General features: G+C 39.9%; 1 protein-coding gene across 6 annotated transcripts in view; it reads left to right on the top strand.

The window, feature by feature from the left end:
- The window catches only part of pdlim5a (PDZ and LIM domain 5a), a 36,703-nt gene that overhangs the window by 2,676 nt on the left and 7,725 nt on the right, over positions 1-26,302 (top strand). For 2 of the 6 annotated variants that reach the window (XM_019889091.1, XM_019889083.1), the window contains 5 exons: positions 4,463-4,614; positions 17,806-17,845; positions 19,076-19,395; positions 21,616-21,788; positions 22,484-22,526. In XM_019889091.1, coding sequence (XP_019744650.1) covers positions 4,463-4,614; positions 17,806-17,845; positions 19,076-19,395; positions 21,616-21,788; positions 22,484-22,526 — 728 coding nt within the window. Of the gene's footprint in view, positions 1-4,462; positions 4,615-17,805; positions 17,846-19,075; positions 19,396-19,806; positions 19,833-21,273; positions 21,295-21,382; positions 21,443-21,615; positions 21,789-22,483; positions 22,527-26,302 lie in introns of all 6 variants that reach the window. The other 4 variants (XM_019889118.1, XM_019889108.1, XM_019889125.1 and 1 more) reach the window with 4 other exon arrangements.

Genomic DNA, 26,302 nt, shown 5'->3' with positions numbered 1-26,302 from the left:
AAAACTATAAAATAAGTTACATATCTGTATCAGCAATCGCCGGTGGGACTTGAATGTGACTCGCGATAAATTGTGGGTGCATTGTATTTGAGGATGGCGTTTATTTTTTTCCCGAAGTGGATGCTGTTCGAAACAGCTCTCAGTGTGATAAAGTACACATGCAGTTCTGATCCAAATTTACAAACGCTCCAACAAATGACTAAATTTGGCAGCACGCAGGCGAATGGCAATGTGAGCCCGATGATGAATGACTGGCCCGCTCTAATTCCAGTGCCCCTCGGGGCCTCTTTGGGTCCCCATGTTGAGTTATTATTACTTTGGATGTGATACTTTTCCCACTAACCGAAGCCATGTGATTTCTTTTTCATCTTTTAACCACAGTTGTGTCTTTGGATTTCTATTTGTTTGTATGTGCTCGTGTGTGCGTCTGTGATAATGGTGCTGTGTGGTTTTTGTTTCCAAAGCACGTTGCGATGAAGTGAATCAAAACTGGGAATGTGGAGTTAAAAAGTGCGGGGCCATGTACTGTTATATACGATGAGAACAGCACGGGCAAACCTTGTTCCACTCATAAATGCGGTGAGCACCCTGTTTATTGTGGCGGACACATTCCAGACGCATCCACACTAACTAAAAACCATGACACAGAGGGACCATTTAAAAGCATTATTTTATAGTTTAACCCCTCCCACACACTTAAAATAAAGTTAAACATTTTAAAACACACTGTAAATGTGTAAGCCCCTCCAGAGAATTGCATAAATATAAAATTGATAGATTACAGTAATTGTTGTGACGAGACGTCTGCGTGTGAGTGTCTGGATGTGAGCTGTGGCCAACAGCAGCTGCTTCATGAGAATGCTCATTGTGTTTATTTTTTATTGTTCTATACTTTATCGATTATGGGGGAAAAAATGTACAATCAATGCATTGATTTTTTTTTAAAAAAACATATAATTTATTTTTCTTAAGGTTCTGAATGTGTTTTTCCATTCCATGAACCTTGCTGTCCAATATTACATCTTGCTCAAGGATGCTAGCTTGATCCTCTCGAGATTTCAATGTGTACCTTTAGGAGGCGGGGCCTTGTGGGGTGTTGTGTGATGTTGGCCAGTTTGCGTGTGGGTGTCTGGAAATGAGCTGTGGCAAACAGCAGCTTCTGTGTCAGTGTGTTTACTGAGGTTTTTTTTTTTAATGTATTTATTTTCCTTTCCTATTCAATAAAATACTAAAAAGTGCATTGTAACCTTGGCTCTCCGTTCCCACGTGTGAGGCTATTACAGTAAGCATACTGTAAAATTGAAAAGTAACTTCAAAGAAACAGGGGAAATGCTGTCAAACAGAAAATGTGGCTCAAACACTGGATTTTCTGTGACAAATATTTTGCATGTTCTCTCTCGAAAATAGCCTGTCGACTCCAGCAGGAACCGCAGAGTACTAAAGTCATAATTGCCTGATTACTCTGAACACAGACCCCTGAATGGAAAAGTACGGCTCAACAAAGAGCGTTCCTATTAAAGACTGGACCGGCGTCAACAATTCCACATTTTTTTGAAGTCGTAAAGGCAAAACGGCAGTTCGCTAAAACGTGAATATAACACGCTGGTATTCACGGGACTGAATGGTTGGATTGTTGAGGTAAAAAGCAGACATATGAACACACGGCGTACTTGTTCAGAGCACATGTGAACGCATTGTGAATGACTGGTAGGTCATCTGTGTCACACTGTCACACACCTCCGAAATTGAGGTTATGATTGCCAGATTGTCTTTTTGGTTAAAATATTCTCTAATAGGCTGGATTATTATTATTATTTTTTAATGACTTTGAAGCATCGTTTCATCTACTTGTTGATTTAAAATAAAATAATTCCATATTTGACAGGCTTGTAAACAACAGTCTTGTTTACAAATTGAAATTGAAATTGAAAGACATTTTCCTCCTTTTTTTTTTTTTGCAAGGACTTTAAATACTAACGGTTTAATTTACGAGCAGCGTCTTTGCTCGCATTTTGGATATAACGCCCCACAAGTTGAGCCAGGGATGGCGAAGGTTTGAGAGGAAGCATAGATCCTACCTTGGGCAGTTCAGCTTTCACCTCATTAAAAATACACGGCACAGCGTTGGTTTTTAATGTCACCTGCGTGGCATGTCCCATCTCAAACTGTCAATTTTTCCTTGTTCCTGAAATGTTCATTGCACACGTGTGCCTCTCTGCTTGTCCTTGGGCACATCGGAGGCGCCACAAAACTTACGTAAATACAGTTTTTGTAAAATTGGTGGAATAATATGCCAGTGTGCACATTGTTTGTCGTTTATGGTTGTCCCCTTGCAAAGTTTTGCAAAGCATTGTGTCTTTGTGTCCCTGTCGTTGAATGTCTGTCTATTGTCCGGACGTGAGTTTACACACGTTACATCTCATTGGACCCCCTAATGTTGTCATAAAAATGAAATATATCAGTAAAGAGGTGTATTTTTTCTGCGTCAATACATTTTTTCCAAGATAAAAATAATTAATTCATATTAATTACTACCAATCAAGCCACAAATATAAATCTAATGACGCCTTTAACCTTGACAGATACTAATCCTGTTCTAGTTTCAAATGTGAGGTGTTTTGAGTTGAACTATTGTCAAATCAGAGCAACTTCCTCTCAGTGAACACGCGAGTGATTTAATGTGTGCATGTGTTGGGAAAATATGACTATAAATGGTCGGGGGCCACAGAGCATTAACACTAATCCCATTCTCTCTCTTTTTTTTTTTTTTTTAAATCAGTGCTTGAGTGTCTTGTCTTGAATACACAATGTCCTGTAAATTCTATATGTGTGTGAGATAATATTACAGAAGGGTGAAGAAAAGCTAACATTTCTTCTATGCTTTTTATTGTGGATGCCGTGGGATCAAATGGGTTATTTGCAAGGGGAGAGGTTCGCGTCGCTAAGGTGTGGGTGGTCCCTTTTTTCATCGTGTCAAGAAACAAATGACCTCACTGCCACTTTAGACCCCTCTCAGACCCTTTGTGTGGCTAAGAAATACCAGAGCCACCCTTGCACAGTACGTAAAGGCTGATAAAAGTCGCTAACGCCAACGTATAAGCAGAATACAGCTCTTTTTTTTTGGAGGTGGGGGGGTGCAGTTCTTTGGTGTAGTAGACAAGCAATACAGGGTGTAACATCCTTCGCACGTTACTGTCCACCCACAGTCTGCTGATAAGAAAGTAGTCTGGTTTATATTACAAAGTGCTTACATAACCTAGTAGTTTGTATCTTGGTGTTCGAACGTGGAAGAAACATGAGCATGTGCTCATGTAATGCATTCTAATTCTTGCATGTGGGACCCATGTGGAGTAGAAATAAACATGAATGTGAAATAAACTGAAATGCAATCATTTCTAGCACCCAAAAACCACCAACCCTTTGTTTTTGTTTTTTTTTTGGTTGCCTTTTTTTTTTTTTTTTTTGTTCTTAAAAAGAAACATCACACTGGATTGTACCAAAACATAATAAAAGACGATATAAAGAAATAAACACATTTTTTTTAGGTGTAAATACAGTACATATTGAATTATTTGTATGTTGGCCATTTAGTCTGTATTGTATGTTAGCGTCTGGACATGAGTTGTGGCCTAAAGCAGCTCCCTGCGCGTGTTGTCATTTTTCAACGCGGCTCAATGGAACAGTGTAAGGCAAACATCGAAGGCAACACCAAGCGGTGTCAGGTACGCATACAAACCAAGACTTAGATGGTGTTTGTCCCAAAGACTATAAACCGGTTTGTTTCTGCGTACCGCCTCATAAATCCGGCGTCACCTTTTTTAACAATTCCCTTTAAAGGGTGCGTTGTCATTCGTGCCTTTAACTGGTTCGAGGCTTACTGGCTGTTGTGCTGGCGATTGAAAATGTGATGCCGAAGACCCTTTCTTACACTCCTGCCAAGTGTAGGGTCTTTGAAAGGGCAAAAGTCTTAACCTCTTAAGGATTCTGCTTTGGATATCCGTTGGCTATATTCTACCTCACATTGTTGTACTTCAGCTGCTTTTATATTTAAGTTCGGTCTTTCGCTCATCTGTCAAACCTTGTGACTGAAAAGGTGAAGATTGCAAGACGAATGTTCAATCAAGTGCCGTAATTTAGGCTTGCCTGATTGTTTTAGTTCCAGTACGATGATTGACAAAAGCTTCAAGGTTACGCACATCGTAGTTTCTGTGTACTTGCATTTGTCTTTAAGAGTCTAGGTGTGTGTCTGTGTGTGAGCTGTGTACATTCTCATTTTGTTATGCAGTCTTTCCGATGCATCACTGCACCCCAAAAATTAACCATGATATGTACTGCCATGATATTGTACAGGTGCTAACAAAGAGCTATGATATGGTTAAAAACCCAAGATGGGTTGAATTTGATCATTTCAAGCCAAACCCATATGTCAATCAAACCACTTGTCCTTATTTCATTTGTGCAGCTTAACGACAGCGGTAAAGCGGCCAAAGCTGGTGTCGCTATCGGAGACAAAGTTCTGTCCATCGATGGCATCGCCACTGACGGGATGAACCACCTGGAGGCCCAGAACAAGATCAAGAACTGCACGGGCAATCTCAGCCTCACCCTACAGAAGTAAGTGTTCAGGATTAAATGCTATCTCATTGGGGGTGGGGGTGGGGATCCAAGTGCCTTTTACAACGATTTCATGTGTAAATAGAACTTGTAGCCATTTATCACAATGGATGATGGAAAATGTATACAATCACGGATGGAGTTTTGTACGTTCTCACATTACTGTAAGTCTCACACGTGACTGATTAATGACTTATTAGTCTGTTGATTATGTTTATGTTTGGGGGGGATAATTGCTTTTTGATTAAATCAAAGTCAAAGGTCACATCGCCCTGGGATAAGTGAAAACAATTATAGTCCGATCGGGCATAGTCCATGTTGAAGAATAAAATAATGGGGCATAAAAGGTATTGAAGAGAAGCACAAATAAATAATTTTAGAACAACCACAGAGAACGCTGCTTTTTTTTTTTTTTATAGTATAGCTGTCTTTAAGATTATTTTTGCTCGGATGGTTGTGAGGATGAGAAAATCCCATCTACTGTCTTCCAAAATGCTCACTGACGATCATGCGGGTTATGTTCCAGATCTACGTACCAAACGGGACCCTTTTCTTGACCTTCTTACCACTGTGACATCCTTTAAAAACTATTTCAAACACACTATTTGAAGTATTCCTTACGACGTGTTCTCGCTACCGTTGTCAAGAAATGAAAGACATCACTGTGAGGACGAAAAATAGCTTCTCGCTTATACTGTTCTCCACATAAGAGGCAAAGCCTGCTTGTGTCGAGTTTTGTAATTTCCAGTTGAGGTTTTGTAAAACTGAGCATAGAACAACACTCACAGGCAAGTATTCTCTCTGCTCTGTGGGAACAACAAACATTAAAAGAGCAAACCGTATTACACTGAGGGGGCGTCTTCTTCTCTTATGCTTCATCGTTTCAAGCAGACTTTTGTGTTGCGGCACAACTTGCTACTACTGTACACTGAACGTGTGCAACTTAAATTTGAATTTTGCCTGTGTACTGTATGAACCGTGAAATATAATAACGGTTCACTCTACAGTGTCGGTGTACTATTTCTGCTCAAAGCTCATGGAAGGGTGTTCTTACTTTTTTGGCATTGAAAGAATTCTGTCATTGATCAAACAGATTCATGTTTTATTAGAACAAGGTGGTCAGAGTATCATTTTTATTAACACTGTGATCAAGCAGTCTGATTGGGGACAGATGCTCCGATGTATGAGCCACCAGACTTTTCTGTTAGCGTTGCTAGGCACTCGCTGGCACCGCCAGACGAGACATTCTGTGTATTCAAACACGGTCATGCCTTGGTCAACATCTGGACTTTAGAGTTTTAAATGCGTCACGGAAAAGGTTCCGTTTGGTCTGCGACTTTCTGTTAGTTTGACATGTTTTGTAACCTTTCACCATTGTTTGTCCGTTTTGATTGGGTTTGATTTGGCAAATGTAATAATAAGAGGACAAATTATGCAATGCGGTGTGTGAATTTAAACTGGACATAGGTTTTTATTCCCTTTTCAAATATAGAGAATGGCTTAGGGAGAGGGATGTGAAAGGAAGGGTGGAAAAATGAGTGAGGACAACAACGAACTGATGAACAGGAAAACCTTGAAGTTGACTACAATCCGATCGCTTGTTAATATGGAAATAATGGAAATGTAAACAATGTTAACCAGTGCATATTAAATTACCTACGGTGGTACCTTTAGTTGCAAAATGAGTTGGTTCTGTGACTGAGAAAACAAGGGGGTTGAAAGAGTGTGTTTGATCGGTGCTGCTGAAAAGAATACACTTTCGTTTTGTCTTTTATTTGTCCCCCAAAAAAAGTTTCACAAGTTTGACTTGTGCACACAACTTCCAAATTTGGGTTGTGCTTCAAATTGTGTGTCTTTAACCTCTAATCTTTGATCACAAGTCACGACACCAAGAGCAACTTGCTACTCAGCATTAGCCGCTAATGTTAGCTGTCGATTCTACTATTCTCGCGCACTGCTTTAGCTACCTGCAGCTAGCATAGCGCCATTTGACTTCACATAAGCCTTTTTTTAATTTCAAAATATTTTTGTCAATTTCCAAGCTGTACAGTCCTCTGAGGCATTTGTAGGCTACCATTAGACTACCGGTAATTATTTTTGAACCAACTCATCATGCTAGGTTGTTAAAACTAAGGAAATGGGTTTGTAGCAAAAAAGACTAGAAACAAATTGAGATCAGAAAATGTACAAATAAACACACTGAAGTTGATGGAAAACATATTTATGCTCTTACAGATGGCAGGCAGCAAGGGTCAGGACATTATGCTAAGTTCGGTGCACAAATAAAAATAAAACGAGTTGACCTAATGATTTTTCCATTCCCGCCATCGTTGTCATTCGAAATTGAATTTGATGAGATACTTATAGTACAGTGAAAGCAGCTGCTGCTATCTTGTTACACTGATACACATGTGGCATGCACATGTCTGGAGTTAATATGCAATTTTTATTTTATAACCACTGTTCAGCAACTTCCCCCCGTCTTAATCATGAACACCGAAGTTTGGTTCGTATTCAAAATTAGGAAAAAAAAGCCTTCTTTTAAAAGGCCAACAGGATATACCCATTTATGAATGGCAATCCCCCCCACCCTATTCTGGTTCAGTTGGTTATCTTGTGTTTACCATGCCACTTTAACCCTGAGTCACACTAGAAATTCTTCCACGAAAAGTAATTATGGGCAGCAATTAAACACATTCATCAATAATAATAATAATGATAAGTTTGTTATAATGGAAACCATTTTAAATTGTGAACAAAAGGCATAATAAGACTCCTTTAAAACAGCATAAAATATGATTTAGAGATGGGGGGAATTTTTAAAACATGATAAATTTTTGGGAGGTTCACTATGAACTGATATTTATTTAAAAATTACCCCACCATGTAACTAAATGATGTTTTATTATTCAACATTCTTTCCATTTTTTTTTTAAACTGAATACTCCATTCACCACAGGAAGTCCTTTTAATGGGCTTGGATGCATGTGCAGATTTAATGTTATTTGGTGCTAAGGCTTTTAAAAAATGAGACAAAATGAACCTGAAGCACCTTGGGCTCGAAGGAGACGTGAAAGTATGCAGGAAAAGAATGCCTGCTTTGAGTAAATAAGATTTCACGCAAAGAACAAAGGTTTGGAAGTAGCTTTTAAGATGAAGGTTTGTTTTGTTTTTGTTGTTTTTTTTATTTTATTTTCTTTTATTTTTTTATTTTTTTTTTAGATCTTCACTGTTGAATGGAGCTCCAACCACATAATTACAGCGTTGATCTTTATGGCACAACGCATCAATGGTGGACTTGTCACATGCGTCTCATGAAGCAGGGTGGGGGTGTAGCCTGCTCATGTGGAAAGCCACAATGACAGGCCACAATAAATCATGGATAGGCACAATCTGATTTTTCAGACGTGCGGTAACGGCGGATTTACACACGCGGACTTGATGTTGCTTTCCTGCGGTAGCGTTGGTTTACAGACCTTGCATACGACTCAGCAGTGATGCTAAGCTCATGTCTCAGCACTCAACTCCAAAATGCTCTGTGGTTGATATTTAGAAGGGCCTGAGTGATGGTTTGGAGTACTATTTCTTAAGTAGTTTCTCTCCTTTCATCCATCCATCCATTTTCTGATCCGCTTTATCCTCACAAGGGTCGTGGGGCATGCTGAAGCTTATCCCAGCCGTCTTTGGGCAGTAGGCGGGGGACATCCTGAATCGGTTGCCAGCCAATCGCAGGGCACACAGAGACGAACAACTACCCGCGCTCACACTCACACCTAGGGACAATTTTGAGTGTTCAATCAGCCTGCCATGCATGTTCTTGGAATGTGGGAGGAAACCGGAGTACCCGGAGAAAACCCACGCAGGCCCGGGGAAAACATGCAAACTTCACACAGGAAGGCCAGAGCCGGGATCGAACCTGTACCTCTGCACTGTGAGGTCGACACGCTAACCACTCGACCGCCAGTTTCTCTCCTTATGTGGTCCAAATAGTTTAATTTTATTCAACTCCCGCGGATGATGACACGGTAAAAATTAGGTAAACAAACAGAGAAAGGGGAAGACACCCATCGTTATGATTTTGATTGACTGAGATATTGGGGATTTATTAAACACAAAAATCAGCAACAGACATCCACTTTGGAGCATTTCCAACACAACAGAAGCAAGATATTCTTCAAACATTGCCTTGAATTTTTTTCATTTGTTGTTGGCTGCAAGAATGATTCATGATGAATACCTAAAAACCATCATCTTTAAAAAAAAAACAAGACAAAACACATAAGAGTGAGGCATACTTTTTCACATTCATCAGTTGGGTGGGTTTTTTACCCACAGGTACAGATGACGACTGACAGAACCCTTTCTACGATTCATCATTAGCTAATTTAGCATTTTTAGTTAGGCTTCTCATTTTACATTGATAGCGTAAAAGTCAATCTTTACTTAAGTAGAAGTACAGACACCACAAGACGACTGAGCATCGAAGTCAATGGCTGTACTTAGGGTAAAAAAAACTGACTTTGAACTATATTTCAGTACCTGTAAGATACCTGTAACTTAGAATAGTTTCCCCTCTTGTAAATTTCATCGTGACCTTACTGAGAAGAATGCGGGGAAAAAAATCATGTTACACATAGTAAGTTGTTGTTTTAGAACTAATGAGTGTTGACTCAACTTTTATGCTATCAAAACAAGCTTTGTCCAAACAAAACAAAGTTTTGTTCTAACAAAAAAAAAAATCAAAATTAGCTTATGCTAACGACTGATGCACTTTACTTGTATGTGCAATTTAAAATTAGACAGAGTACAAATATCTCTTTTAAAGAGAGGGGAAAAAAGTAGTAAGCCGGCAGACAAAAAAAGTAAGCAAGTAAAGTAGAACTACCCGAAAAGACGACTTCAGTACAGTAACAAAGTATTTGTACTTTGTTACTTATCACCACTGCACTTGGGTTGTTTTGTCTGTAAAGTGATGCACCGGGGAAAAATGCATTGTTAGTCCTCACGTAAACACAGATGAAGTTTTGTTGAGTAAACACAAAGAAACTCTTTGGAGCATCAGGACAGTACTGAGGTATCATCGCAATAGAGACTGCACGTGAATGCTCACTGTCAACTAAGTCTTGCATGCAACCTGCCCCGCCTAGCATATACATACACACACATATACATGAATGTGTGTGTACAGTTCTGAAACTGACAGCTGCTTGAGTTATTTTTTTAGTCCAGAAAGTTGGCATGGAGTCACCCCCCCCACAGCAGGGGTTCTATTTGGGAATTTGAAGTCGGGTTGGGGTGTATGCTTTCATTTTGTTGACATTGTGTTCTCAGAATAGAGATGGCAAGATCCCCTGGTTGTATTTGAAGCCCGTACTTGAAGCCAATCGCTTTGCCATGTGTGGCGGTCATGTGTGTCGTGCACGTGCGCTGGACATGCCACTTGGCCACGGTCCTCTTGGGTTGGCCTGTATAGTCAAACGCCTCATAGCTAAAGCAGAGTTGGATGTATTGGGAACCTACACAGTCAGTTCGTGTCATTTGGTTCCCAATCTTTGATGCTCAGTCCCTCAACCAAAAGCCACCTCTTCCCACGACCCTAATTTACTCTTTAACCCTTTCATGCACCCTGTGACCTGATCACATGATAAGGTGTCCACTGTAGTAACCGCTGTGCCTGAAAGGGTTAATATGACCTCTATCACTTCACAGTTGTAGAAACCGTCAATACTAGACAAAAACACAATATAACAGCACAAAACCGTGAAACTCACAATCAGCATGATAAAAACAGCTGACTTTGGACAGGAGGCAGATAGCACTTTAGATTGGTCACTCGTCAACCCATATCAACATACAACCATTCACACCTAAGGACAGTTAAGTGTCTTTGGTGAATTTAACATGCATGTTTTTACTAGGTGGGAGGATAATTTATAGTAGCACAGGGAAAAGAATCCCCCCAAAAAAGCTAAACTATGCATGACGGCCAGAGCCCAGAGCTGTTCCCCCAACTTGACAACTGTGAGGATGACGTACTTACCACTTGGCCGCCGTGCAACATGACAGAAGCGTACAGATGAAATACATCATATTCAACAGAGATGCTGACAAATGTGCGGATCATCACAGATGTGCTTGTTGAGAGCTCTGACCAACCAATCAGAGGACAGAAAAACGTCTGTGTTATAGCAGTATCGTGAAAACGAATTTGAAATATGATTGGTTAAGAAAACAGACCCATTGGTAAAATAGTTATGAAGGCCCTGAGCAGATTAGATTGACATGGAAATATTACTCCCTGTTTTGATATAATACAATGTTTTAGAGTATCTTTTCTTAATCCAAAACTTCCATTCATTCCACTGGACAAAGATGAGTTGAGATCCAAATGTTTGGAGATAGGAAGATAGTCAACCAACTTAACTTGCATCTCAAAGCAACACTGTATTTAAGTTATCACCTCACATAGATAATAAGAATTTTTTTTTTTTTTTGCTGTAGCGTCTAGCAATTCCCTTCCCTTTACAAGTCTCCCCCCGCAGCTGCCGTCGTCACTTTATCCGTCGCGGTTGCTTGCCAGTGATGTTCCACAGCCAAAGCTCCTCACCTGTCTGTGTCCTTCACGAGGCTGCAGTATTCGCCAAAGATCATCTAAAACCCCATCGCCGTCGCTGTTGGCCACGCTTGTCGTATTTGCCAGTACTGTCCTAATACCGGGAGAATGTTGCTGCATTTAGACATGCACCTGCCGCTGCCCGTCTTTTGCAAATCGCTTGTTTTTGCGCGTTTATCGCAGGGGATATGTTGGAGACGCACCCATAATCCAGTCGGTGAAAAGCTACAATACAAAGAGAACATGAACTTCGATATGCTTTTAACACCATTCAAGTTATTAAAACAAACTTAAACGTGTTACATGACACTTTATGAAGTATACCCTAGCATCTGTTCTAACTCTATTGATGTCCATTGTCCAGATAAGAGGCACAGTGTGCTTGCTTCAAGCTGTTTATTTGTAACTCCCAGCTGAAGTATACTGTAAAACTGATTCATGAAACAACAGACAAATAATGATACCATAATGATCAATCAAGCCATATGAGTCCACTAGTTTGATTGTAAAATATTATGTGAAATGCTAAGCTAACGGAAATTAGCATAAATGTTGTATTAATTGTACACTTTCAAACAACTGCTACTTTAGCACACACTGAACAGCAACGCGCACAAACAGAAAACAGAATACCTACAGGCATAATGTATATTTTATGACTGTAGATTAGTACGGGAATCTTTTCTGCCTATCTTTCTTTATGTTAATTTCACCAAATCTCTTCAGGTAAACTTCAGCACTGCCCAACATGGTACCACGCTTAAGTCGCACAACTCTAAATTCAGATTTGCCTGTACTGTATGTTAGTGAAACATCCGCGCTATATGCGGCGAGAATGATGAAACGTAATATAGTTGTCTTACTGCATGGGCTAAAAATGTCATGCTCAACCATCTCTTCTTTTCTCTCATGTATCTTTCTGGAAACTAAAACCAGTCCCGTCAAGGCCAGTCGGTCATGATGAATGATACCCAAACACTGCAGCTGGAACTTTGTGAAGGATCATAATGGATGTTTTGGAGAAAATAATTAAACACTGACTACTCACAACTACTTAGTAATGACTATAAATGAATTTTGGGCTGACAAGATGAGCCTAACGTAAGCGACACACTGAGATTTTGTTCCAAAGAAAACTATCGCCTAATTATAGCTTGGAAATAAATCGTAATCAAAACACTCTTTAGATTACACAATTTTCAAAATAAATATACACGGTCATTAGCTTTATTATTAGTTCAGCATGGATAACATGATTCCATGTCATGATTAATAAAATGTGTAATATTGAGCAAACGTACAAAATGATACCATTTGTTATCAATATATGTAATCGAGTTATCCCCAACTCAGAAGAGGCGGGTTGTCAACATAAAACTTTTTGTTGTGTTGCTGTGTCACAGTAGTCAGCAAAAAAAAAAAGGCCGTTTGTGTGGTTAGCCACAGGAACATTGGCACGAGTAAAATCCAAAATGTTTTATTACAGTTGTAAAGTGTTCGAAGCGAGACGACATGTGCAAACAATCAAATATTTTACAGGCTTGAGTGCATTTCTTATTGATAAGTGATATTATTTATATTGATGAGCTAAAATACAAAGTATGGACAAAAAAAAATTTCAAAGTGTTCAAAACTAAATTTTAACATTCTTAACAATCACACCATTGTTTGTTCTGCACCTTTTGTCCTGTTCCTCTTCTCTTGAAGGGGAAGTGAAGTAAAAAATAAATAAATAAAACATTCTTGACAATGACATATTCTGTGCGCCCCCATTAGTCGAAAAATATTGCGTTTTGGCAATATGAATTAAGCAGCAAAGTGTACCTGTTATTATCCACCAAAGGGGGCGGCCATTTTGCCTTGTGCTACCACTTGTTATCAACTGAAAGACACATCACAGTGCCCTCAGGATAGGTCAGAACCAATCACAGCTCACCTGTTTTCACCGGTCATTTTGCGGGAACGGATTTGTGTATGTGACACAACACCAAACAAAAATACTGCCCACCACGATGTTGACAACTTCACAAGTATGTGCCACTTATCAGAGGCTAACGCTAATCTGTGCTTCTGAAACTGCTTAGCTTTTGGCTTAGTCACGATAGTGTCCCTGCGTAGGCGTTAGGGAATGTACATTTGTGGACGTATGACATCAGAATTTTTAAACATTTGGAACGGCTATCTTACAGACACATTTTCATAATTAGGTGTCTCACTCAAGATTTATTTAATTGTGTGATTTCATACTTAACGGGTGTACAGGCAGTCCAAAGACCCTACTATATAGATATATATTACATAACATCTCCCCTTTAACGGAGGGTGTTTGTTGTTTTTGCTGTCTTTTTCACATTTAGCTTATATTGAATATAGCATTGCTAAGTGCACATTGTGTCAGTATGATAAGCAATGCTTTCTGGAACAGCAACTTCAGCTTAAAAGGTCTTATGTGGAGCCGATGGTCTAATTAAACCCACTTGGATGCCGCTTAAAGCATTTGGATGTTCTCATGCCGGTTGGCCCTCCCCCAATTAATACTTCCCCTTACTCAGCCCTGGCACGTAATTAGTTAGCCTTCAAGGCAAGGATTCCTATTCTTTAAATTCTCCTGCATAGGACCCACTCTTAAAAGCAGAAGCATGTGATTTAAATAAATAAAATAAAATAAAAACTTTTACTTTGACATATGCATTTTTGTTTCCTGTTGGTCTGTCTGTTCTGGCTGGGAGCAATTCTTTTGTTATTGAAAGGGCCATCTTTGAAGGTTTTGGGCCCAAGTGGACCGCTATTTGGAATTAACTATACATGGTCCCAGGTGTTTAAGCAGCTGTACTTGGTACACCCTACATGCTCCGTTAACTGATTCATCTACCCTCAAAGTTCAAGCCGCCTTTGTCATCAACACACACACTAATTTACGCCGGAGCAGCAAAGTGGTGAAGCACACGTGGCAATGATTGGTCCTCCTGGCATCGTCTCCTCGTCACGTTGGTCTGTCTGCTTCAAATTAAGGTAGAACTAAAAAAAAAAAAAAAAAAAAAAAAAAAAAAAAAAAAATCAAAAAGTTTTTTAGGACAAAAAAAAAAAACTTTTACCGACCTTAACATGATTGCTTCCATTCCAAATGGCTGATCATGACACAAAACAGCTTACCTATAATATAACTGATTGTCGGTCATGAAGTATGTAAATTGATCAATAATATTCAAGGAGCAGTTTAACCCAAGACATGAAATCATTCATGAGGTGCAAATAAACATTTAAAAGTGTGTCTTACTCGCCCGTGTTATTCCCCCACTTCACTAAATGGCCTTGCCTGTGCACTATTTTATGATGTGCATATATTTGGGGGCGGGGGCATGTCAAATAGCCTGCTTTATTTATTTATTTATTTATTTATTTGAACAAGCGTCAGTTCATTTTTTTTTTCTGCGAAATGGACAATGTTGGGCAAGTTACATCCAAAATGTAATATATTACACAAGATATACAATTTGCCAGATTTGTAAGCCCACTAATATCACAGCCATTTTGAAAAAGATTGGGGTTGTGGGTAAAAGAACAAAGTACAAAAAAAAAAGCTCGTTTTTGTGTGTGTGTGTGTGTGTGTGTGTGTGTGTGTGTGTGTGTGAGAGAACAGGAACAGATTTATTTATTCCATTTAACATGAAACAGAAAAACTGCCAGCAGTATCGAACAATCTCGGATGTTTGCAGTGACTGTTTTTACTGTGTGGTTCATTTTGCAATCCATGTAATGCTGTTACAAATTTAGCGACGAAGATCTTTTATTGAACAGTACAAATAATCAAGCACAGAAATACAAAATATGTATACTGTACTCGCAAGGAGCTGCTGTAGGCACTCACATAGAGACTAACTGGCCAAACTGACTTCAGCTCCTGATACTGTATAAAGCACTAGGCCACGCCCCTTAATGGCATACGTTCAACTCAGAAATACAGTGCTACAGTATAAACAATAATTATCCTGTATAAAACATTACATGGTCTTTTATCAGTTTTTATGTTTGTTTCTTACAACGCAGGACTGTTTTTATTTTTTATTTATTTTTTGGATGGGGGGTGGATTCATGGCATTTGAATTCATTTCTTTAAGGTAGATTAATTAAATGACAAATTCGGGAATAAATTCGATTCGTGGCTCACAAGTGCAACACACACACCACAACCACTTAAGTGACGTTCCTCGAAATCGAGAAGTCTTCAACAGAAAAGTTAAAGCCGCATTTAAAAAAAAGCATCAAGATCGTGATGGCCATGGTATGCCCAACACAATATTAGTAATTCCTTACATTACTTTCGTTACATAACTCCTCTCGGTGACCTCTCAAATATCTGCTCGCTAGTTTATTTCCCTCGCAAACAAACATCTGCGAAGGCTCACCCAGGCCTTTATGGGTAACGCGATGACGACAAATGATGAAGTGCTACTGTCGTCACCGCCGCAAGCTTCGCAGCGACTAAAATAGCCTGAAACGCAGAGACGCACAAACGGATGTATTTCCCCTCTTATAGAAGCGAAGATCAAATTAACAGTTACTTGACAGTTAACGCTCGAGTGTGACGGAAGGAAAAGTCTTTCACGATTAATGAAAGCCCTCCTCGGTGTGGCACATACCAGAAGACCTCGGTACATATTTCCATTGGGTGTTCAAGAGGTATGAATGCCACGCCTGTCAGTGTCGCGTTGTCGCCGTCTGTATCGCGTCCACTTTCTCCTGTGGCCCTCATGCAGTTGAGCTCGGGACAAACATTCCAGGGTGTAAAGTATCTGATAGGGCGTGTGTGCGAGGTCCCATTGTTTCACAACAGGGAAGCTCGTACCTTGGTGTACATGGGTGTTTGCCGTTTGTGTCCACCTTACTCCCGTTTTTTAAAATTTTTTAGTCATTTCAGTTGTGTTAATCGCAATGCAATGAAACTTACCAATGGTGTGGATTTTTGTCTGCTTTTGTAGTTTGGATCTTGAAACGGAGTAAGATAGTGATGACATCAAATTATACATTTTTGCTCTATCGTTTCCATTTTTGGCCAACCTACGGATAACATACATTTAAAAAAGTCCTTGTTATTTATTGGACTAAATAATACAACTTTGGTGAATTAGGTTTCATAGACTTAGCTATTTCAAAGGTGTTATTGTTTTCTACGACCAGATGACATCAGTTATTCATTTCATTGTGGGACCTCCTCCCAGATGAGATGTTGCATCTCAAGGGGATTATCCCAAATTAATAAAGAAGTATCATCATCATTTCACCGGTGAACAAATTTTTATTTATTTGTTTTTTTTAATCAGCGATGGAAGTAAACCTTTCTAGATTAATTTATTTAATTAATTTAGATTCATTTGTTTCATGAATTTCACAGGGCACACATAGACGAACAACCATCCACACTCACACTCACACCTAGGGACAATTAAGAGTGTTCAATCAGCCTGCCACGCATGTTTTTGAAATGTGGGAGGAAACCGGAGTACCCAGAGAAAACCCACGTGGGCACGGGGGAGAACATGCAAACTCCACACAGGAGGGTCGGAGCCGGAATCGAACCATGCACCTCTTCACGGTGAGGCCCACATGCTAACCAGCTGATTACCGGGCCACCCTCATGTTGTCATAATAATAACAACAATAATAATAACAATCATAATAATAACAATAATAATAGGGCGGCCTGGCCTCGCAGTGCAGAGGTGTAGGTCTTTTAGATCCTAGATTTTAGCTGCTCACTCATTGTGTTCCATCCTTAACTTCCACTTCTCCTGCTGGGAAGTTCACAAACATTCCCATCTTGTAGAATAATGCCCCAAATCCTCTGGTATGGACTGAATATCAATGTGTGCCCGCTTAAAATAGGATTGTAGCAGTTTCCAGGAACTGTGTCAGCACAGTGGGACTAGTCTGGTTACTTTATGGCATCGCAGGATTTAGCTGCTCCAGCCCTTGACATGATCAAGAGACCTCGCTTAACTCATGGTGGAATAACTCACTGGCAAGTAACACAGCAGGACATTTCGAGAAGGGCTCGCTCTTGTCGGAATGCAGTGACTCCTCTTTGGTTACTAGGCAGTTTTAATTACCTTAAAGTGGTGTTCTGTCAGGCCTTATTGCAGTGGACAAAACCAGATCCTATTTTCTGGAGTGCCCCTACTTTTGAGTTTTCCATGCTACGAACACTTTCTCGGTCAGATTTTTCCTTTGTTAAGAAAAAAATGGAGCAGTTACAATATTGTTGAGCAAGGAGAGCCATCGTCACTGATGTACATCAAACTTTATAACCTTTACTATCCTGACTTCTGAGGGCATTTAAAAGTGTGCAGAGTGTTTCCTCAGGTGACCTTTGGAGGAGCAAGTGGCCTTAAGTGGTGGTCACGATATCAGAGAGTAGAGCGTATCACTTTGGCGGATGCTTTCCGTGACTAAATATAGCTGCCTTTAAAGCATGCATATTGTACATTGGGAGGACAGTTTGGAGCTCCTCAGGTTTTTATGGTCTGGCACGTGGTAAGATCAGCTTGAAATGATGGGCCTTTCTTCTTCTGTCTTTTCAGAGTCACCAGTGCCTCCAAGGCTCCTCCAGTGGCACCCAAGGTATGATTCCAATATGTATTATTGTTTGAAGGCTTGAATCACAAAACGATAATTGACAAAGGCCTTGACACGCCAGGTGATATTCAGTCCGTACAAATGCAGTAATGATAGTGGGTACTGTATTTCCTCAAACATCCGCCATCTTTCTAATAGTCAGCTACTTAAGACAAAGAGACAGCTCAATTTTCCCCATTAGGAAATAAAGTGACAACTCAAAGACATTGAAAAGTTGAGCAGGTGAGCCCATAGAAATTCTTTTGCTAAGCAAAACAGCAGCACCAAAGCACTTAAATAGTCTATCAGATGCATCAACTGAGAGGAGTTTCCTGAGCAGTATTACAGACCGTCTGCTGTTTTATGGAAACAATGGGCTCTATATCATGTGCACTTGGGCATGAAAACTGATGCAGCTTAATTTTCGTGCCGGAACAAGCCTTGTTTAACACGTTTGGGCATTTGGCAGTCCACGCTGTGCCATTCTGAAGGTGGCTAAACAGTAGACATTAAACCAGCTGAAAGCAGGTCTAAGTTGTGGCACAGGTAATGTAACGCACTGTTGTTGAATTTGACCAAGGTGCAGATAGATTCTATTTGGGGAAATACAATAATAATTCAACTTTGCTCGAAAATGACAATATCATTGGAAATGATTTATCTGGACTGTCAGGCTGTAGCTCCTTGTAAATGTTTCAATGCATGGTGAAATGTTGACGTGTTTTTTTTTTGTGTGTGTGTGTGTGTGTGTGTGTGTGTGTGTGTGTGTGTGTGTGTTGCATGAATACCACTCACACCTCGTGAAATGCTGCGCAGTTAATCATGCCGATGCCTCTGTACCTATTTACTGTGCACCCCCATTTTTTTACAATGGATATGTTCCAAACCCACCTGCTATGAACTATGTTGAAGTATGTAGAGTAGATTCACTTAGTCATAGCCTGATTTAATAGAAAAGTAGTGCTTCTCCATCTTTTGACCTCTATGGGCGATTTTAAAACTATTTAGGAGTGTGTCAATTACTCGCAGATTGACACAATTTGCAGCAAGGCTTGGTCCCTTATCCTCAGTCGATAGCAGGGGTTCACTGAACATGCATACAGTATTTTCTTAATTTGACAATGAACACTTTAAATTTGAAACTTTTACAATTTCCAAATGGTACGACCAAATGGGTACCAAAGAGGCTTCAGTGACTGTCATGTGTCTGCTGTGTTGTGTGTATTTGCATGCCAGGTGAACAGATGTGACATCATAAAACCTTTGGTCATCACACCCACCCCCTCCCCACCCAACAAGACCCTCAGACCTTACGGGGATTGCGGGTCAGACCATCCTTGGCGCCCATCCCCGGACACTTTCATCCTGTCCCCGTCATCCGCCTTCACCCCCGCCTCCTCGCACCCTCAACCTCCTTCCTCGCCCCCCGTGGGCCCGCCCCACTCTTCCGTGTACAACACACCCATCCACCTCTACTCCACTGAGAATGCCTGTGAGGTGGCCATGGGACAAAGGCGAGGCCTAGTTGAGAATCAGGGCGGACAAGCCTTTCATGGGTAAGTGGTGGTCCAGCTAGAAGTCAGTTCCATCAATCATGAGGCGGGTATGTGGCTTTGGAAGGGGGGATGTGCATGTAAAAAAGCGCCTGCTGCTGTCCTTTATTCAGAGCCGATCCAAGATATTGAGTTGGCCTAGATTCTATTTAGTATCACGCTTGTGCTTTATTTATTTATTTTTCAAATGTGTGAATCAACTCCAGTCCACTGTTGTAGGTGAATGTGGTACCTTTTGAGATTAAAAAACAGGTCAGGCTGCAACGGGATCATTAGTCAACACTGTCATGGCTGCTGGGGAGGCTTGGGCCGGCTCAGCATGTTGTTTGCATGCGGCCTGTTAAGAACTGTTTTGAATTTCCTGTCTTACTATTTTTGCCCCCTTTCAATCTGTTTTTCCCCCCTCCTTTTCAGACGACAACAGTTCATCTGGTTACAAAGTTAGTTTCTGATGCATGTCCACTTCATGATTGTCTTGACAAACATCGTTGTACTTGTGTTTTAAAATGAGAAATACCCTATTTCATCAAAATGGTGGTCATTCCCCAAAGAGACACCACACACCAAATAGTCCACTTAATAAGGGCGACAAACTTGTTTTCATAAAGGGCCATGTAAAAGAATAAGTGAAACCACATAAATAATTGCTCGTAAAATCATATACTGTACCTTGACTCACAGTTTGATTCTTAATTTCAACGGGGAAAATCTATTTATGTATTTGTCGATTTGTTTGTTGATTAATATAGTGATGATTTATGTCAGCCTTACATGAATTCACTATACATTTAACACTATAAAGGCCTCGCCTTTAGTATACTGTATACCTCTTCCCATCTGCAGTGAATTAACACCAATTGGCCGCCATTTGCAGAAATACGGTATATAATATAATTGGAAGAATTTACTGTTTAGGATTGTGCATTACTACACCCTTTCACTTAATGAATTTGTCATTTACACAAGCATGCGCACACACACACACACACACACACACACACACACACACACGTATATCTGCCAGCACTCACGTAATGAGAGTGCAGTAATAAGGGCACCTAAATCAATGAGTGTGAGCGCGTGAAGTGTAGTGTGCATTGCATGCACTTATTGATAATTTATTGTCCTTGTCAATGCCTTTTATTGACCGCACTCAGTTTTGGCAGCAATGCTGGAAATTCACTAATGTTGATTTTTAAGGTCCATTCCACTAGTGTCATTTTTCAAAGCTAAATCTGAAAATATATATGACGAAAATGTATTGGCATTTATTATTTCATGTAATTGTTTTTATTGTACTTAGACTCTTCATTTGAGGGACAGGACGAAAAGTTACAAGAGTTTCTAACAATTAAATACACGAACGGTCGCCATATGGCATTGATGCTAATAGCATGTTGACAACAGGACAGTGATTCAACAAAAAATTATATTTTCCAAACTAAACATCCACCAAACCACAAATAATGTGGGTAATAGGACAGTGAGGTGATTTTAAACCTCCAAGTTATACTTGAAATATCATGAAATATACAGAAAAATAAATGTGTGAAGTTACTTTTGGCCTTCACACGGCCTACAGGGGATATGAATGATGCAATTTTCCGATGCAACTTGTAAATTTTACAGAGGGGGTAGTATGTAAGGGTAAATGGACTCATGTGTGAATTTAAATTCCTTTTCAAGGAAAAAAAACATCCCACTTCACACAATTTAGTAGTTTTTGGGAGCTTTTATTTGTTTTTAGAATAGAAAGTGCAGGTGTACCGAACGTAATTCCGGTGTGACTTTGATATTCTGGCTCCCTCTAGTGGCCATTCTCCGCTACTTTTATCACCTCTTTAACTTCAATCTCTTTTTTTCTTCTTTCTCCCCCTCAAGTGGACCTCACAGTACTTTAAAGTAAGTCTTTACACGCAGCCTCACTGTCTCGATGTGTATACCGCTAGGTGTCTATTTTTTTTATTATTTGTAACTGTATTTATGGTAGGAAATTTAGTCTTTCTCCTTTCTCCCCTTTCCGTTTCCTAAGAAAACCCCAGCCACCCAGGTAATAAAAGTGGCCTGAATCATGACGTGTGTTGTAGCCAACCATCTTCATGCCATACCTCATCAAATGCGGAAGCCTTTTATTCCCATTCAACCATCCCTAGCAGTGTGCGCTGATTAATGAAAGCATATGTTGATTGTCCAGTTTGACTTTGACCTTTGCACTCCCCGCAGGCCTCCCCGCAGACACATTGTGGACACAGACATTCAATTCTACCACGTGCCCTCTCATGCCGGTGCCAGCCGGAAGCGCATCATGGAGGACACGGAGGACTGGCGCCCGCGCACCGGGACCACCCAGTCCAGATCCTTCAGGATTCTGGCCCAGATTACGGGCACCGAGAACTGTACGTAAGAGTTAGTCATTTGATTTAGGAGTTTATATAATCAATTTTCCTTCGTTGGAATGAAAATAAATGGTATCCACATTCGTTTGTAACAAAGATAATTACTCAGTAATGTTTAAAAACACAAACATAATAAAAGATCATATGAAGAAATACACTGGTTTAATAAAGTGTAATTACTGTGTGTGCTGGAGCCTATGTCAGCTGTCTTCGGGCAGTAGGCAGGGGACACCCTGAACCGGTTGCCAGCCAATCACAGGGCACACACAGACGAACACCCATCCGCGCTCACACTCACACCTAGGGACAATTTGGAGTGTTCAATCAGCCTGCCATGCATGTTTTTGGAATGCGGGAGGAAACCAGAGTACCCGGCGAAAACCCACACAGGCACGGGGAGAACATGCAAACTCCACACAGAAATGTCGGAGGTGGAATCGAACCCTGCACCTCTGCACTGTGAAGTCGACACGCTAACCACTTGACCACTGGGCCACCCTACTACTACTAATAATAAAAATACTTCATCATTTTCATAGTACCGGTAGGAATGAAATTTTTACTCCCTCTATTACTTACTTTTTCTTCTACTACTACTACTACTACTACTACTAATAGAAATAATAATAATAGTAATAGTAATGATAATAATATCAATCATCATTGTACTACAATTTTTTTTCTTCCTTTTGTAGCTCAAGCTCAAGCAGAAGAAGCAGACACAGCCAAAAAGACAAAGTAAGTTGCTTGCCTTTGAACATTACTGACAACTGATTACTAAAGCTTGGGGTTGTTTTTGTCACAAATACATTCAATTTTACATCTACATCTCCAACTCTTGTAATCTTTTTTTTTGTTTGTTTTTAAATGATACAGTATATTGGTTGCCACAAAATAAGTGAAGACAAATTGAGTGGAAAGTCCACAACTAAACTTGCACAAATAGCACATTGTAAATACTGGCCTTTGACATCATCATGATATCAGTTTTGAATACCGGTAGTTTATTCTAGTGGTTGACGTGGAATGTTGTTGCATTACAAGTAGAGGCATGGCGTGTTTTCTCATGGATGGCTGACGATCAGGTTGTCGCATTTTTCGGTGTTGAAAGCCTTGTTGTGAGCCGCATGACATCTTAACCTGGCATCGGGTTGATGGGCTGCAGTGTTGTCCTGCACGTGGTTGCTTTGCCTTTTGTATATTTAACGCAGGGACACATTGTTGAATATTAAAGAAGAAATATGATTTTTTTCCCCTATGTTAATGTTAACGTCAAGTTTTAATCTGAATACAACCAAGAAAGTGTCTTGCAAGTGATCCACGGTTGACGTTGCCTCATATAAAAGTATCCCGTGACAAATGCAACTGGGTTCAGTATTTTTGAGAATGTTTCAGTCTGCAGAGAAGGCCTTGGAGGCCCTCACGGCACGCTACTGCTATTTTGTGTGTAGATGTATCATGTATATCTCACAACTTCACTGAGTGATCACGGATGTGCTGTTTAGAAATGTCTGCAGCAAAAGTCAATGCAGTTTTGTGCAAATCTAGGGCCCGAACGATCTAATTTTTTTTTTTAGGCCAATACAGAGTCTGATTTTTGGCAGAATGAAATTCTATTAACCAACTTCATTAATTTTATACATATAAAATGAATAAATTAACGTCTTGGGGTCCTTTAACGTTTAAAATAAAGACATGAATTACAGGCAGAACATTTTGGCCTTTCGTCATTTTCAACAGAGAGGAAGAAAATCAAACAAACTCAGCATTTTTTTTTTTGCTGACTTTGAATGTCATTTTGTTTGTCTTAGGTTGTAACTGATAAATGTAACAAAAAACCCCAATCTGATATAAAATATAATTGGCAAGAATTGGCCGAATGATATTTATTTATTTTTTGGGCCTATTTTGAATGAGATTTAAATCAACTGACCAATGAATCGGTCATGCCCAAGTTATTTCCTAGTTTAGTGTATAAAAAGCTAATGACATTTAAGACAATAAAATAAATAAATAAAACAGATAACCTGTATAGTATTATTACTGTATTTACTGTAATATTCGTCTGTTCGTGTGTGCCTTAAAGGGGTGTGGCCTAGTGAGTAACGCAGTCGCTGCAGTCCGGTTGTGGCTACTTGCGAGTGTTCTTATCTCGTATTTGTGTATTAAGTATATCTACAACTCTCGCTCTCATTGCCCAAATGCCAGCGCATTACCTGTACACTACCTTAATTTTTATTTTTTTGGACACTTGTGAAGCAAGGCTCCACTGCATTTGTATGCAAGCCATTAAAAAGTGTATTTTTTTTTCCGCAATATGTCCCATTTAACTAGTGTTGCTTCCTCTAACAACACTACCTGTCTTCACTGCATCCGAGCCCCTCTTGTGCTGTGCTGTGTTTCGGTTGTCATCATCCCAGGCTTCGTTATCTTGAAACCCTTGTTCTCTTCTGTCCTGGATGGCAGAGTGAACAAGTCCACTACACGGTTGGTGATCGGCCCAAAGTACACCGAGCTGAGGGACTGGCACCATGACGTGTCCGCTCGCACCCTCAATGTCCAGTAGACCTGTGTATATACGTATATATATGGATATACTGTATATGTGTGTGTATGTGTACGCGAGTGTGATTGTCTGCCGTATCAGCTTGACGGCAAAGTAGAAAGTAGGAGTGCAGATGAGTGGAATGAGAGCTGTAGTACATACTAGGAGTTGAACCGATTCGTCGTCTAGTCAGTGAGACGACTTCACGACTCTGAGTCAACTTAACTGTTTGGCATCGACCTTTAATGCTTGAAGTTGACTAACCACTACACTGTAAAAAAAAAAAGATTGGGTGAACTCAAAATTTCAAGGCAATAAAATTCAATAACATTTTAAGACGATTTAAATAAATGTTTTAAGTTTTGCTGTGTGGAAATTGTCTTTTTTTGCGTTTCACAATCAAGAAATAAGATTGGACATAACGGTTGTCCCCTTGCTTTGGACGACAACTTCAAGATATAAGTAAAAAACGATTTGCTTGCTTTGTTGCGGTTATTAACATTGTTGCCATCAATGCCAGTAATTTATATTTTAAAGCTTTTTCCAACGGCAAAAAGAAAAAAAAAAGTTTTGTTTTGTTTACAGTGTAGCCTATTCATGTACTTGCCGCGCCTCGTCTTCTCTCTGGTCAATTTGCAGAGGACTTTCGACTCGTCCGTTTGTTGTCGTCGCAGGACCTTAACGCTCTGAAGAGCTGGGAGGCGACACAGTCTTCATACTTTTGTCCAAATAAGCTGGTTGGAGATGAGAGTAGTGATTTGTTTTTAAGGATGTGTATATAAGTGCATGTGCCTGGATGTGGGAGTCCAAAATGGTGCTTTAAGACGTTTTGAGTCGTCTAAAAAAAAAAAAAAGGATGACAATGGAAGTAGAAATGTCCGGATTGTTTTCGGCTTGACGATAAAGCGCAGTGACTGTATGAATGTTCTCCTATTACAAACCCCTTTAAAAATGGCCCTCGCTTTGTAAAATATATTCCTCCTGTTTATGTTTACTTGACCTTGCTGGTGTCCTCTTCTCAAATTTGAGGTGGTGTCAAAAAGGTATTATATCTTACAGCTAATAAAGTTGCTACATATACTCCTTGTTCATGTTCTGTCTTCTGTCATTTTTTTCTCAGTTTGACATTACTTCTTTTCTCATTCGCCACCTAATCTGCTAACAGTCGTTATTTCACAGGGGTCAAACTCAAGACCCGTCAGCCAGATCCGGCCCGCCATGTCATTTTATCAAATCATGGGTGTCAACTTCGATGATTCTTGTTAAAATCTGTACCTAAATGTCAAATTGTCATGTGTAATAAATAACATTGTGATTTTGCAATAATTTATATACAGATTCATCGAGCGGCCACTCAGACTGGTCGGGGGCCGCCAGTTGCTCCATCCTTGACCTTGTGTGTACAATTGACTGTTCAGGTCCATTCTGGCAGTTCCACTTTTCGACCACTTGAGGGAAGCACTAACTCAAAGCAAATAAAATCCCCTCGCGCCGAAGCTGTGAAAGCAGGTGGCGATCTCAACCTCCAAAGATAATAGTAACATTTGGCCTCTTAAGGTGTAACACAATAAATAATACAATGATGCATTTGAGTTCACAACAGGTTATTTGTTTACGGCAACTATCTGACTGGTATCTGCTGCCTTTCCGACACATATTTTGTCTCAAATTCCGGTTCAAAACATCCAGTTGACCCAAGCTCAAAATTGGCGTAACTGTTTGCGATTTCATATATGTGAATGGCAACCCCCGTTTTCCGTAGTGAAAGAGTTGTCTTTCTGTCTAAGTTGAATAATGCCATGTGAAGTTGACCAACATGTTTGTGGTTAGCATGTCCACCTCACTATTGAGAAGTTCTAGTTTCAAATCTCCACTCTTATGTGGAGTTTGTATTTTCTCTGGAATACACACGCACACACACAAAAAAGTAATACTAGTTTTAAAAAATGAATATTTGGTTCATTGAAGA

The sequence above is a fragment of the Hippocampus comes genome, unplaced genomic scaffold (assembly GCF_001891065.2).
Source record: "Hippocampus comes isolate QL1 unplaced genomic scaffold, H_comes_QL1_v1.1 scaffold155, whole genome shotgun sequence".
In the NCBI taxonomy this organism is placed as follows: Eukaryota; Metazoa; Chordata; class Actinopteri; order Syngnathiformes; family Syngnathidae; genus Hippocampus; species Hippocampus comes.
Note: the sequence above shows the minus strand (reverse complement) of the source record. Positions and strands in the feature narration are given on the sequence as shown.